The sequence below is a fragment of the Grammomys surdaster genome, unplaced genomic scaffold (genome assembly GCF_004785775.1).
Source record: "Grammomys surdaster isolate TR1022 unplaced genomic scaffold, NIH_TR_1.0 125606, whole genome shotgun sequence".
NCBI classification, from domain to species: Eukaryota; Metazoa; Chordata; class Mammalia; order Rodentia; family Muridae; genus Grammomys; species Grammomys surdaster.
In genome coordinates this window covers 1,813,336-1,827,059 of record NW_021620449.1, presented here as the reverse complement: position 1 = coordinate 1,827,059, position 13,724 = coordinate 1,813,336, and the positions used below count along the sequence as shown (strand labels likewise).

Below are 13,724 nucleotides of genomic sequence, written 5' to 3'. Positions count from 1 at the left end.
AAGGGTGGGACAGAAGCTTGTCTGGACGGGGAGAGGAGTTTGAGGCCACTCTATATCTATGGAGGGACAGTGGCCCATGAGAAGTGCCCAGACTGATGCTGTGAAGGGAACAGAGTCCAGGATGGACACTAGTGAAGTCTTGTCCCTGCATCTTTTGGGCCATGAGGTAACGGCCATGGCCTTGGCTTCCCCTTGGACCACAGCCTCTGAAGTCCATGTATGAACATGGAGGCCTGATGCCTGGATCCCAGCCTGAACTTGTGCTTCAGGGCCTGCCAGCCCCAGCTGCTGCCTCCAGGATGCCGCCCTCACTTCTCTCCTTTCTTCTTCGCCTCATTCTTCTCATCCTCTTCTACCTTGATAGCCACAGTGTCCACACTGTCCTTCTTCTTTTTCTTCTTGTCCTCTGAGGGGAGGGGCAAGACACAGTGGTGAGACAGGAAAAGGCCACAGAACATCTCCTCTCCTGCCCTTTCTCCTCAGATCTTTTTTATTTGGGATGTGTGTATATACATGCCTATGAGTGCAAACATGCGTGGGCATGGGTGTAGAGACCAGAGGTTGATGTTGGGTGTCTTCTATAGCTGTCTACCTTTAATGTGGATGTTGGAGCACCCAAGTCTGGTCCTTGTGCTGGTATGCCAAAGACCTTACAGACTGAATCGCCTCCCCGCCCCCCCCCCCCCCGCAATTTTTCTGCTAGAAAACAGGCTCCTTGTTTTAGTTGCCTGACTCTGACCAGTTTCTGCACGCTGCTCTCCTGGGATAGTGCCCAGTCCCTTCTCTGAACCAGCTGCAGCGAGAGAAAAGAGACAGGTTCAGTCGAAATAGTGGGACTGAAGAAGTGGCTGGCTGCAGGATCCAGGGCAGGCTGCAATTGGACTGGAATCTACTTACCTCCAGGGATTTCTGTGAGCTCATTAAGGGGAGGCACGGTCTCCAGCTTGTCTGTATACATCTTGGCCGCCTTTCGCTGTAGGTACCGAGCCTCGATCTCCTTTCGCGTCCGTGGTACACGGCAGTTGAAGACACAGCACAATGTGATGACTGTATGGATATCAGAGCAGGTTTGGCTGGGGTGAGGTCTCAGCCAGGTTGAGCGGTACCCAAATGCTAGTCCTGACTCCGTCTGCTTAAGTATGTCTCACATGAGACTTCTGCAAAAGCCTAAGGTGATCTCCCGGGCGAAATCTGACTTTACACAGATGCACACCTATGCTTAGTGAGGCCTATGCTTAGTGTAATGCTTTACTGTCAAATTCTTAGCAACTTGGACATGAAACCTAGGATTTTCATTGTAGTAGCCCACAAATTCTATAGCCAGTCTTGGTCTGATAGCCTCTGATTACACTGGGTACTAGAGCAGGGTAAAGTGAAGGTCTTAGGCATGGCTCCTGTCAAGACAACCTAGTACTTTTGACCTAGGCCTCTCTGGGTGCTCGTAAGACACCCCAGATTTCCTTCTCCAGCCTCCTTATCACAAACAGAGGTGCCTTAAACATCCAAAGGTGTGACTGCATCCTCTTCAGCTTCCCTGAGGACAAGCCTGGATCCTGGCTGAGGAAGAAACTGGTGAGACCGCCCAGACCCTGTCCCAGGCATTTACTTCTGAGGGAGTTAGCCCAGGGATGTTTTTCTGGTTAAAGGCAGCTATGCCACATCAACTGGGCAGAACATGGAGCTGGCCTGTCTAGTGATGGGTAGGGCAGGGCTGCCAGGACCTGGCTGGCTGGGCAGAGTTTATTTTTCTAAGGCTCCCACAATCTGACCACTGTGGCCCCAGCCCCTAGGGAGTGGGTGGGGCTGGTTCCTATTATAAATAATATGACCAGACAGAACTTCCTGGCAGGCTACTGAGGTGCAGAAGGGCCCAGGCATGACAAGCCAGGTCTATTTTGAGGAAATGGATCAGACCTAGGTAGTCTAGAGTCATCTTATTCAGTCAAAGCTGTGTACTTTGAGCCAAATATTTTGCTCCCATTTGTCTCACCCAGACTTTAGAATGGGAGAAGCAATGGGATGGAATGAATGGATGGATGGACAGATGGACAGACGGATGGGAGAGATTGTCCAAAAGCCTCCACTGCTGGGAACTGGATTGGGTTCCTTTGGGAGCCATCAGTATCCAGGAATATGTTCAGGGGTAGGAAGAGGCTGGCTACACTATGGCCCCAGTGTACAGCTCTCTGGGGTTACCTGAGCTGACAATGGTCTTTTATTACCTAGAGTGCTCTGCTTTGGTCTTACCAAGATGCTTTAGACTCAAGGTTTTTCTCATGCTCCAATCCTACTGGCTTGGGGTCATCTTTGTTAGTCATCCCGACAGCACCCTGAGGACCCTGCCTGCTAAGGCTCCATGTAGCTGGTACCAGGTCCTGCCTGGGAGCCCAAAGCTCAAAAGAAGCCAATCAGGCAGCTGTTGGCAGCCAAAAACAAGGATCATATACTGTCTGCTCATCTATGCCTGACCGCTTGCTTCTCTTCAAAGAAAATGAATAAAGATTTGGGGTCAAGTTCTGAGGCCCAGGACAGAGCTGAGAATCCTGAAGACCCCCGGGGGTACTTTATTGAGCCCTAGTCCCCATCCCTGAGGGAATTTGTTGGGGGGGGAAGCAATACTCCACTCATACCTGCCTGAGTCCAAGCAGTCTGGGAAGCAGAGAAGATAGCTTCCCATCATCACCCCCAGAAGCAATGCTATGGAAGGTAACCATGCTGACCTGATGCACAAGGACCTTTCGTTCCTGCCCTTTCCCACTCTTGGAAATGAAGTTAGAGGAGGAGGAATGCTCTACAGATGACTTCTATGGGCCTCTTTATTTGACTCTGCAAATGTCTGGTGTGGCCCCAGGCCCCTCCACCATTCTCTGAGAGCAGGGCCTAGGAGAGACCTTGGGTTCCTAGCTATGACCCTGGGGATTAGGGGATATCCCAGAGACATTCACTGCTCTGGGGCTCCTTGAGGCAGTTGTTCCTCTTGATAACAAGGGTAGTCTCCATCAGGATACCGTGGCTCTGGCTGCAGGCACACTTTTTTCTGGGGCCATCACTGAGCTGCTTCCTCTCTAGGTCTTAACTGAGAATACAACCAGCTAGTTCCTCAGATCTGGGAGGAGGGGGTATCTTCGCCAGAGGACACTTTGGGTGCCAGGAGGAGCCTGTACAAATCAGATGTCTTGAGAGCCCCTCACATCTGGATGGATTCTCTGTGGCCATCCAGCACTCTAGGCCATCCCTTGAGTGAGCTGCCACCAGAACTCAAATGTCACTTTAGCCTCCATTTTGGGTACATTTTGGTGATGTCCCAGGGGTTTTATCTGAGACCTGGCATAGAAGCCAGCTTCCTCCTAGCTTCTGTTCATACTGAACAGAAGCCATATACCCCTCTATAGGCTATTGTAAGTGGGGTGGGTTTCTTCTCTCTCTGCTTCCCCCTTTTTGCCCTTGCTTTGTGCCCTGGTATTCTCTCCCACCTAGCCTGTTTTTCATTCAGCTTGTTGTCACCACACACACCCTCAACCAACTCCACAGTGGGAGATGAGGGGTCCATGCTAAACCCATTGCATCAGTAAGAAAGAGTCCAGACTGGAGGAGAGGAACGGACTCCTGCTTTGAAAAGCAGGTATGAATCATTTCTGGAAAATGGCGCTTGAAGAGGTAGGGCTCAGGGTTTGGAAGTTGCATCTGCTCAGCGTCTGGGGAGCCTCTGGTGGAGGTTGGCCTCGCTGGGGCCCCTGGGTGTGGGCTCTCTGAATTGGCCAAACTGCAAGAAAAGCATCAGGAAGCCAGCCATAGGAAAGATGACATGTCCTGAATTCAGTCGGAGTCCCCTATAATTAACGTAATTGCCATGTGGCTACTTCCCTGGGTCCAGCAGAAATCTTCGGGTCACCGCTGGCCCGTCAGCCCTCCACAGGGACTTTGTGTGAGTGAGGAGGTGCCAGAGTCCACGGTGGGCCTCTTGTGTGTGCCTAGCCTATTTGGACTGCCCGGAATTGCTGCTCTGAACCCAAGGAGTACAGAAGGAGCCAGGGATGCTAGAAGGGCTGTGTTTCTCCTGTGGTTGGGGGGGGGAGTGGGTAGGGTACAGCTACTCACTGATGGACAACACGAAGAGTGAAAAGATGCCCACCACGTGCCACAGGCGCATGTCCCAGAACACCACAGTCTCCTTGGTCAGTGGGGGTGGCTTGGGCTTGGGCGGGGCCGTGCTGGGCTGTGGGTCAAGAGAGAAAGGAGTGAGCCAGGCACAGGCCAGCAGACCGGATGGGGTCAGCAAGGACTCAACCCACACATTTTAGAATCCCCGAAAGGTTTCAGACAACCAACACCGTAGACCTCAAAAAGTCCAAGATTCAGAATAAAAGCAGTGATCAGAGTCCCAGACCCTGGCACCAGAGACTTGGACTCAAAGGGTTGATGCTTGGGAAAACAAGGCTCAAAGAAGCAAATATGGACAGCCTGTCCTAGCCAGCTCTGTTGGGGTCTCAGGACCAAGGCTGGAGTCAAGGCAAGGCCTGTTTCGTGGGCTGGTAGACTGGTCTTGCTCTCGAGTCCCAGCAGAGCTCTACTGCTGGGCTACATGGGTAAGGCTCTCCTCGTGCAGGTGTCTACACAGTGGTTCCTGTCCCACTCACTCATCACCATGCCACCTAGGCCTGCCAGGCTAGGCCTAGAAAAATAGTAATGTAGCGCCACCAGGTGACTAAATGATGTAAGTGCAACTATAAGGGACACAGGTTCTGTGGGCTTTTAGGAGGCACAGTGAAACCTCAGGTCTAAGGGGACCTGGCCACAGAGTATTATAAGACAGCATCCCGCCTTGTGTTTCTAGAAAGTAAGGGGAGCATGTCACTGATCTGGATGTTTTAGAGCTATGGCTGTGCCATGGGTGTGTTTGTTTTTATAGATGCTGTGCTGGGGATTGAACCTGGGGTTTTGTGTGTGCTAGGCAAACACTCCTGGGTGTTTTGAGGTCACATGACTTTGTCCTGGGTGTCTACGGGAATGTGACTGTGCCTGATAGAATATGGGAGAGGCTAGTTTTTACTAGAAAGAGATATGATCCTGTCTCTGTCAGTAAGGTTGACTCAGGGACAAGGAAAGGGGTGAGATCAGGCATTTGTGCAATATGACATCTCCTAAATCAGTAAGGGCAGGCTTGAAGCGTTCCTTATGGCTGAGAAAGAAAAGCCACCTGTTTCTCAACCTTTCTCTTGTTCCCAACCCCCACTGTGGTCCATAAACATACATAGTCACCTTTCAAGAGCCCAGTACTTCCTCAGCTAACAGCTGCCACCCACGGGGAGGGTGACCTATGCTAGGCAACCCGGAGTCACTGAGCCATAGACTGGTATGTGACTTCTAAGCTCTTTTCTGCTCACTAAGAGGGACTAGGGTGGGGACTCCCTTCTTTACTCTGGACCTCAGTTTCTCTCCCTGTCATTGGAGTAGGATAGTGCCAGCTGTTTCTGGGGACTCTGCAATCTGATGGCAAAATTGACAATAGTGTACAACTAAATCAGCATTACCTCTTGGTGGATTGGGAAACCCCTGTGAGGGCAGAGAAGTATGTGGATACATGGCCTGTGTGGTCAGACAGACGGGCATGTAGGGGCAGAGGGCCTAGTATGTGTGGTTGGAACAATGTGTATGTTGTTTGGTTCCTGACTGCAGCATCAGAGTTGGGGGCTTGGCAGTGGCTGTTCCCCATTTCACAGGCCTGGCTGGTGTTTTGGCCTAACTGATTGACTGGGAGATCCTGATCAGGCTCTTGGGCAGAGGGTAACGAGCAACAACCAGGCATCTTAACGTAGGCCCCATAAAGGTAGAAATTCTGAAACTTGGAGGTCCTGCCTCCTTTAGAGGCACAGCCAGGTGGAGAGGTACCCTGTACGGTTGGGCCAAGAAGAGACATGGATGCCGGCCCTGCCCATATTTCCCATGCTTCCTTAGAAGAAAGGCCTTGCATGAGCTGTGGGCAGATGGCCTCCAAATGTGATTTCCTCTGCTGAGCTGGGAGAAGATGAACGCCTAGGAGCGAGGAGACTCCTTGCCTCTGAACTGACTTGCCTGTTGCCGCAGCCTTTGCCCTGAGGACAGCTCGGTATCTGTGCAGGGCAGTTAATGAGAGGCCCTAGCATGCCCCATGGGGCCCAAGCCAGCCTGGCTTCCCTTACAGGGACTGACATCTGACTCAAAGAGCCTCTTCCACACCACTGGTCAGTTGCAGAAGGGACACACTACACAGGGGTACAGATATCTGTATCACTGGGTGTTGTCCTCCAACTCACCTGTTCAAAGCTCTGCCCCTCAGAACCCTGAGTGTGACTGGTTCTGTCTTCCATCCTGCCCTGTCTATCCCTTAGCAACTGCCTCCCAGGCCTCTTCTCGGTCCTCCTGCCCTTTTCCTCCAGCTCCTCCTGCCCTTTTGCCTACAACTCCTAACTTCTAAGTCTGTTCTGCTACCTCCTATTAGAAAGGCTGCAGGTGGCCCCAGCCAGGCTCCTGGATAGCTTTCTCCACCCACCCATCTTCTTCACCTCCTCTCTGGGCTGAACCTTCTCAGCCCACCCATTTTGTGACCTTTTCTCATTATTCTCTTCCAAAGAGGAATTGTTCACGACATGTGTGCTCAAAAGCCTTCCACAGTTCCAGCCATCACTAGGACCTAGCTGGATCTTCCAGTCCCCAGGTATGGCCTAAAGTAGGGAGACATGGGTAGAGAAAGGTCAATTCCCCCAGCATACCCTAAATTCAGGGTCCGAATATCCTCAATGAGACTAGAAGTCAAGAAAACTAAGAGCTGAAAGTCCCCTCTCCTCATCCTCTAGGAAAACAAAGACCGGATGGCAAAGCTGTATCCCTCCTCCTACACATGGACACAAACTCCTTTTGTCCCTGAAGTCAGAGGCTGTGCTCCACCGTCAGACCAGTGACTCTAAGCGTGAAGGGCGAGGGGCCATGTCACTCATCAAGCAAGATGAAGGGATAGAGTCAGCTCCCCCGTACCCGCCGGCCCCTGCCTCGACAGTGCCAGCACCCCGAGCCCTCCGTGATGCGATGCCTCACCTCTACCAGCTGCGTGGCGACACCCGCCAGGCAAGCCCCCAGCGCGGCGCCGCCCAGCGCCCAGAGCCGACCCGAGCTACGCTGCCTCCCGGCCATGTTCTCCCGTTTGCCGCGCGCTCCCGTGCAGGTCCTGAGAGCCGAGGGGGCTAATGCACAGAGCTACCAGGTGACTGCCCCTGGCCACCGGCAGGCGGTGACGGCAGCGGAGAGTTCTGGCTGCGGGCGGTTGAGTCCGCATCATTTATTCATCTTGGGTGTCAGGTTCCCGAGACGCCACCTGCGCCATCACTGCTGGGATGAGGGTAGGTGTGGGTGGCACCCCGCCTAGGCTATCAGACTTTTAGGCCTCCCACTCCACCCCAAGGACACTGAGGCAGGGAGAGCAGGGAGGTAGGAAGGGAAAGGTTTAGGGGTAGGTCCTTTACCAACACATACCCCCACCGTCACCCCCCGTCCCTTCTCCCTTGGGCCTCAGTTTCTCCACTTGGGACGGGGGAGGGGCTCAAATCGACTGATCTAGGAGGCCCTTCCCATTCTGACGTTCTGAGTTTGGGGAAAAAATGGTACTGGACTTGGGAGGGGGCAGAGCGGGCATGTTGCCATGGTGACAGGCACTGAGGGATATCCTGGACTTTCTGGGTTGGCTTCCTGCCCAGAGGCAGCTCTGGTCACCCTGGACACCAAAGCAGAAGGAGGGGAGGATATGGAGAACCAGGGATAGTATAGTTTGAGCTGGCCATATGTTGATGTTGTGGAAGGAGCTTCTGCTCCCCAGGACAAGGTCAGCTATCCCTGGAGGATCATTTTCTGTCCTGTTGAATAGCCTGCAGTATAGCCTGGGCCTTGAAGTTGGTCTACACTGCACTGTGGACCTAACACTGTGGGAACATTGACTACCCAGGGATGGAGTTTCTGAGTGGCTGTGGAGACCCGGGGAGGGGCTGTGGTCTTAGAGGAGAGTGGGAGCTTGGAAATACCTATGCAGTGGTCCACCTCACACTCCCGGTTTCCTTCCTTCTTTCCACTCTCACCCACTTGCTGGGTGCTAAGAGAAGCAGACCCAGGATCTTTCTTTCACCAAGAACAGTTGTGGAGGCCAGGCAAGGACACATGATGGGGGACTCCTCAGCAAGGCCCTTCCAGCTGGGTCTCAGGGCTCTATCCTGGATGTGCCATTGAGGGATAAGGACGGAGGCCCCAACAGGGAGCAGGAGGCCAATCGCCCTTCAGGGACTGCAGATGACAGGGCAGCCAGGAAAACAGCTCCTGTTTGAAAAGGACTGGAGGCCAGGGGGCACATCCAAGTCATCTCAACAGTAGCTGGCAAAACCCAGGGGTCACTTCATCCAAAGCAAGCAAGAAACAGAATAGATTCCCAAAACAACACGACAGGATAAGCTCTTCCTCCCCCACCCCCAGGAATGCTTCTCCAACTAAGCAGCAGCAGCAGCAGCAGCAGCAGCAGGAGGAGGAGGAGGAGGAGGAAGAGGAGGAAGAGGAAGAGGAGGAGGAGGAGGAAGAAGAGGAGGAGGAGGAGGAGGAGGAGGAGGAGGAGGAGGAAGAGGAGGAGTCTGCCTCCTACTTCCTCAAGCCTCAGCCACAGGCTAGGCCTGGGCCAGGCTACTGAAAGCCACATTGGTCACAGAGGGTGGCTGGCGGCAGGTGGGGGAGGCGGGGATAATCACCCTTAGGGCATGTGCTTAGAGAGGCAGGACTGAACTTTGTCCAGGTGAACCAGGCAACTAGGTGTGGCACTGGGAAGACCCTTGGTCCTCTCTGCCTCTGAGTTCTAGCCTGGGGAATAAGGAGGTAGAGGCTATCACAGGGCTAATAGTGGGGAAAGGGGGAGGGTACAGTGACTGTTGGCTTTGAAAGCTGGCTCACCTTAGCAGGACACATTGGACTGCTGCTCACAGGACTTCCCTTGCTGCTCAGCCCGGGGAAGGGACTGATGCTCAAAGTTCATTCTCTTGGAAGAGGCTCAGCGTTTAGGAGCGTTTGTGGCTCTTGCGGAGGTCCCAAGTTTGATTCCCAGTATCCATGAGATGGCTCTCAACCATCAGTGACTCCAGTTCCAGAAGATTTGACACTTTCTCCCAAACTCAACAGGCATGTGGTATGCATACAGGCAAAACATTCATACACTTAAAATAAATTCACTTTAAAAATTAAAGTATATTGTGTTGTTTGTCTGCCAAAAAGTAGGGCAAGCCAGAATCGTGGCTCTGTGGCAGAGTGCTTGCCTGTGTTCAGTCACCAACACTGCAAAAATAAATAAAAATAAACAGAACGAGAGGGAGAAGAAGAGAGAGAAGCACGCTACATCTCTGCAGGGTCTCTCTCTCTCTCTCTCTCTCTCTCTCTCTCTCTCTCCCTCTTATGTCTTGATTAGGGTCTCGCTATATAGCTTAGGCTGACTTCAGACAGGGTCTTGAACAGAGATGATGGGTTCCTGTGACATCTCACTTGCCTCTGGATCCAAATCTTTTTGTCCAATGCAGATTCCTCCTCCCATCACACACACACACACACACACACACACACACACACGGGCACATAATACTGTCATACTATCTTATAGGCTTCAAAATCTAATTGACTTAGAATAAGATATCTGAAAATTCTTAGTGTAGTAGTCTTTTTTTAAAAAGACTTATTTATTTATTTATTTATTTATTTTATGCATATGAGTACGCTGTCACTGTCTTCAGACACACCAGAAGAGGGCATCGGATCCCATTACAGATGGCTGTGAGCCACCATATGGTTGCTGAGAATTGAACTCAGGACCTCTCGAAGAGCAGTCAGTGCTCTTAACCACTGAGCCATCTCTCCAGCTCCCTAGTGTAGTAGTCTTAAGTGTTAATAACCAAAGAAGTATAAAAGCTATGAACTTATAGGACATACTATCTGAGGCTCCATCATACATCTATAACTCCAGCACTTAGGAGTCAGAGGCAGGGGGATCACTGTGGATTTGAGGTCAGCCTGGTCTACATAGCAAGACAAAAGAAACAGCATTTGAAAGCTTACTTATTTAAATTTTCTTGTTTTTCCCCTCTGAAGTTGGAAAGGTTGGCATAACGGGATGTTATTCAAAATTCACAAAATGTAGTTAATGTAGGAGAATTTAAGCAGTCAAACTTTCAAATGACATCTCTTATAAATTCATTGCATTATTTTTTTTAATATGACATCTGTAGTCAATAAAGCTTAAACTCAGCACTTGAGAGGTGGATAGAGGACCAGGAGTTCCAAGTCCAGCCTGGGCTCCATGAGACCTGTCTCAAAAAAAACACAAACAAAAACAAAAAAACACCGAAACCTTACCAATGCTGATGGGTATGAACCCTGGCCTACAGCTGATTACCTAACCATCACTCCTTGTCTGTAAAACAGGTACATGTCAAGCCATTGCTAAATGCTAGTCTTTACTTTATTGTCACTGTTGAAGGCTCTATGGAATAAAAGCAAAGCCATAGATCTCAGTCGATCAGTGCTGTTGTTAGACATTGAGGGTGTTTCCCGTTTTCTAATGAAAATGAAACTTAAATATGTTGTGGTTCAAGTGGTGGCCTTTGCTTTGACTCTTTGTCTCCTCCATTTTCTCTTTTTTATTTTTTTCCTTTGAGGCACAGTCTCACTATGTGACACTGACTGGCCTGGAGCTTGCTGTGTGGACTAGGATAGTCTTGAACTCAAAGAGGTCTACCTGCCTCTGCCTCCAGAGTACTATGTTAAAGGAATGTGCCACCATGCCCTATAGCCCTTAATTTATTAGTGTGTGTGTGTATGTGTATATGTGTGTGTATGCGTGCGTACATGTATATATGTATGTGTATATATGTGTATGTGTGTATGTGTTTGTGTGTGTATGTGTTTGTGTGTGTATGTGTTTGTGTGTGTATGTGTTTGTGTGTGTATGTGTGTGTGTACCGGTGCCATGTCACACATGTAGAGGTCAGAAGTCAACTTTGTGGAGTAATTTCTCTCTCTGTAGTTTTATATGGGTTCCCCAGTCTGAACTCAGGTTGCCTGGATGTCCAGCACTTGCCTGTTTGCCCTTACTGGCTGAGCCATCTTGCCAGATCTACCCTGTTCTCTAGTGAGGGAGGATTCCTAGGGAGGAGCTTGTTTGGCCTTAGGCCTCAGAAATTGCAACACTCGACTCAGTCTTCTTGTCTCTGATTCAGGGCTCTGACCACTCTCTGGTATTGTGCAGCTTCTTACCAGGCCCCCTCAACAAGCCCCTGCATCCCACCAGCCGGGCCCAGCAAGGCTGGGGTGGGGCAGTTCTGACACCCTGGGAGAGAACATCCCTTTCTTTGTGGTGGCCTGCTGGCTACTACTTGTCCCTCTGTACTATTTTTATATCTGATGGGTTTCCTGTGGGGACCAAAGCCAGTCTCCAGGGCCTCTGGGTTGGAAGCTATGTGTAGGGAACTGAGCAATGTCCAGCAGACCCCGTGGACATTTCTTGCCTGGAGCTTGATACAATGGAACTCAAGGCTTAGCTTTGGAGACGCTGAGGAGTAGTGAATGGAGAACCCTCCACCCACCCAGTTACAGAGCCAGGCAGGGATCCAGGCCACCATGGACTTACCCTGAGGTGGGGGTGGGAGTTAGCCTGGGCCAGTGACGCAGCAGCTGGGTGTGCTGGGAGCTGGCTGTCCCTGAACTTGTTGGCCCTAAGCCCGACCCAGAATAGCTCAAGGCTGAGCCCAGCCTGGGTCAGGCCTGTATGTGCATGAACTTGAGCCTATGTACCAAGAACTGGTGCGTAGGGGAGTGCCTTGCATTCTGCATATGTGTCAGCATATGTCCTTGTACACAGATACACAAGCTTCCACGAATGGGGCTTCTTCCATGGAGATGTGTAGCCTAGGGGCCCCACCTTTCCAGTGGTGGAGGACCCCGGTGGCCAAGTTGAATACATATCCTGCCTCGTTTCTCACATGGGGAACTGCATGTATGCACATGCCATGTGCAAATCTGTGAGGAGCTGAAACAGGAGCCCTGTGATGCCAGAGGGAAACGGTGGAGGGATTCAGTAGATCCGGTCCTTTGGGTACTACCGGGGGAGAGGGGCAGAATCTGATCCTCAGTCAAGGACTAACTGGAAGAGATGCTGAGTAGGCTTTGCCTTGTGGCAGATAATAAACAGGGAGTGGGGATGCTGAGTGGATGAGGAAGCCCAGAGCTCAGTAACTTCCAGGACTTCCAGCCCCTGGCCAGGAAGTCACAACTCATGAAGGAAGCTGGGATGGCTCTTTCTTCCTTCCCGTCAAGAGTCTAGGCAACATACTTGTGCAGTTGAAGAAACTGAGGGCCCGGCAAACGAAAGGGCTGGCTCAGAGGCACCTGGCACAAGACCAAACCTTTCCAGCCCATGGCCTGCCCTGCCTGCCAAAAAGAGGCAGACAGAGGGCAGGGGTAGAGAAGTGGGCATCTGGGGGAATGGGGCTCCCTCGGGGGCCGGGTGCACAGGAAAGAGTATTGAAAGCAGCAAAGCTGGGGCTAAGGTGTCAGCTCAGTTCAGTACTTGCATGTAGGCATAAGGACCTGAGTTTGATCCCCAAAGCCCATGTGAAAAAGCCAAGTGTGGTTGAGTCCGCTTGTAATCCCATCACTGCGGACGCAGCGACAGGCAGGTAGGAACTCACTGGCCAGTCAGCCTAGTCTATGTGGTGAAGGCCAATCAGAGACTGTCTCAGAAATAAAAAGGACAGCTCCGGAGGAGACACCCAAACATGTACACACACACACACACACACACACACACACACACGAATACATACACATCATACACGCAAAAAAAGAAAACCTGTAATACAGTTGTTTTTTTTTAAGTATTTAAAAGAAAGAAAGTAAAGGCTGGAAGGAAGGAGAGTTCTTAGCCAAGTGGGGAGGGAAGAAGAGCCTGGGGGAGGGTTCTTGGGGGAGGGTTTGAGGATGGAGACCAAGATTGGGGTAGGAGAGTGGATGACAGCAGCGCCCGTGGTAGGGTTACTGGGCAACCAACTCAGAGCCTGCCACTGTAGGGCAGATTGGCAGAACTTAAATGCTCACCAAAAAGCAACCCAAGGGAGCCACTGCGGATGAGGTTGGCAGGCCCCTTCTCAGAGACTCATAGAAGTCTCTCTTCTCTCTGGCAGGATGCATGGAGGCTGTCTCTTTCAGAGCTGTCTGTCTCTTCCCCAGGCTTCTTGCTGTGATCAGGCTTGGAAGGCTTAGAAGCAACTCAGCCAGGCCAGTCAGCTCCTAGATGCCTGGTGTCACTGCAGGTGGAGGGGGGTGACTTGCTTGCTGGCCAAAAGGGAGCCCGGTAGCTGGACAGCAGGCCTCTTTGTTACAGGTTTGAACCATCGTCCCTCCACCTTCCAAGAGTTTGGTTTGGAACTGCGCTGCTCCTTCCAAGGTCGAAGGCTTTGGCACAGGAAACTGGCCAGTTTCAGGCTGTACCCGGAATGAATGCAGGGGGCCTCTTACAAGGTCACACACAGCAGTAGCTGCTACCGAAGCACGCTCAGTTCAGGGGCTGCGGGTCATCATGGCCGACTGTTCTAAGCAACAAGTTTCCCGAATCTACCCAGGGGTCCTTCGCGAGTGTGTGTGGGTGAAGGTGGGGGACCCAGTGACCCAATGGGGAGACA

At 51.5% G+C, this 13,724-nt stretch overlaps 1 protein-coding gene across 1 annotated transcript; it reads right to left on the bottom strand.

Annotated features, from left to right (window-relative positions):
• Nucleotides 1–308: 308 nt before the first annotated feature.
• Tmie (transmembrane inner ear) lies at nucleotides 309–6,347 on the bottom strand. The gene is made up of 4 exons (XM_028787047.1): nucleotides 6,294–6,347; nucleotides 4,099–4,216; nucleotides 898–1,047; nucleotides 309–406 (listed from the first exon to the last, which is right to left on the bottom strand). Exons 1-4 carry the CDS (start codon nucleotides 6,345–6,347, stop codon nucleotides 309–311), a joined length of 420 nt encoding a protein of 139 aa, XP_028642880.1.
• Nucleotides 6,348–13,724: the final 7,377 nt, after the last annotated feature.

What these genes read in the sequence shown, in the direction of transcription:
- Tmie (XM_028787047.1), bottom strand. Translation starts at nt 6,347, where the DNA reads ATGGAAGACAGAACCAGTCACACTCAGGGTTCTGAGGGGCAGAGCTTT. An exon ending in AGGGGCAGAGCTTTGAACAG is followed by an intron (nt 4,217 to 6,293) that starts GTGAGTTGGAGG and finishes CTTGACCCACAG; the next exon opens with CCCAGCACGGCCCCGCCCAA. An exon ending in GCTCACAGAAATCCCTGGAG is followed by an intron (nt 407 to 897) that starts GTAAGTAGATTC and finishes CCCTCCCCTCAG; the next exon opens with AGGACAAGAAGAAAAAGAAG.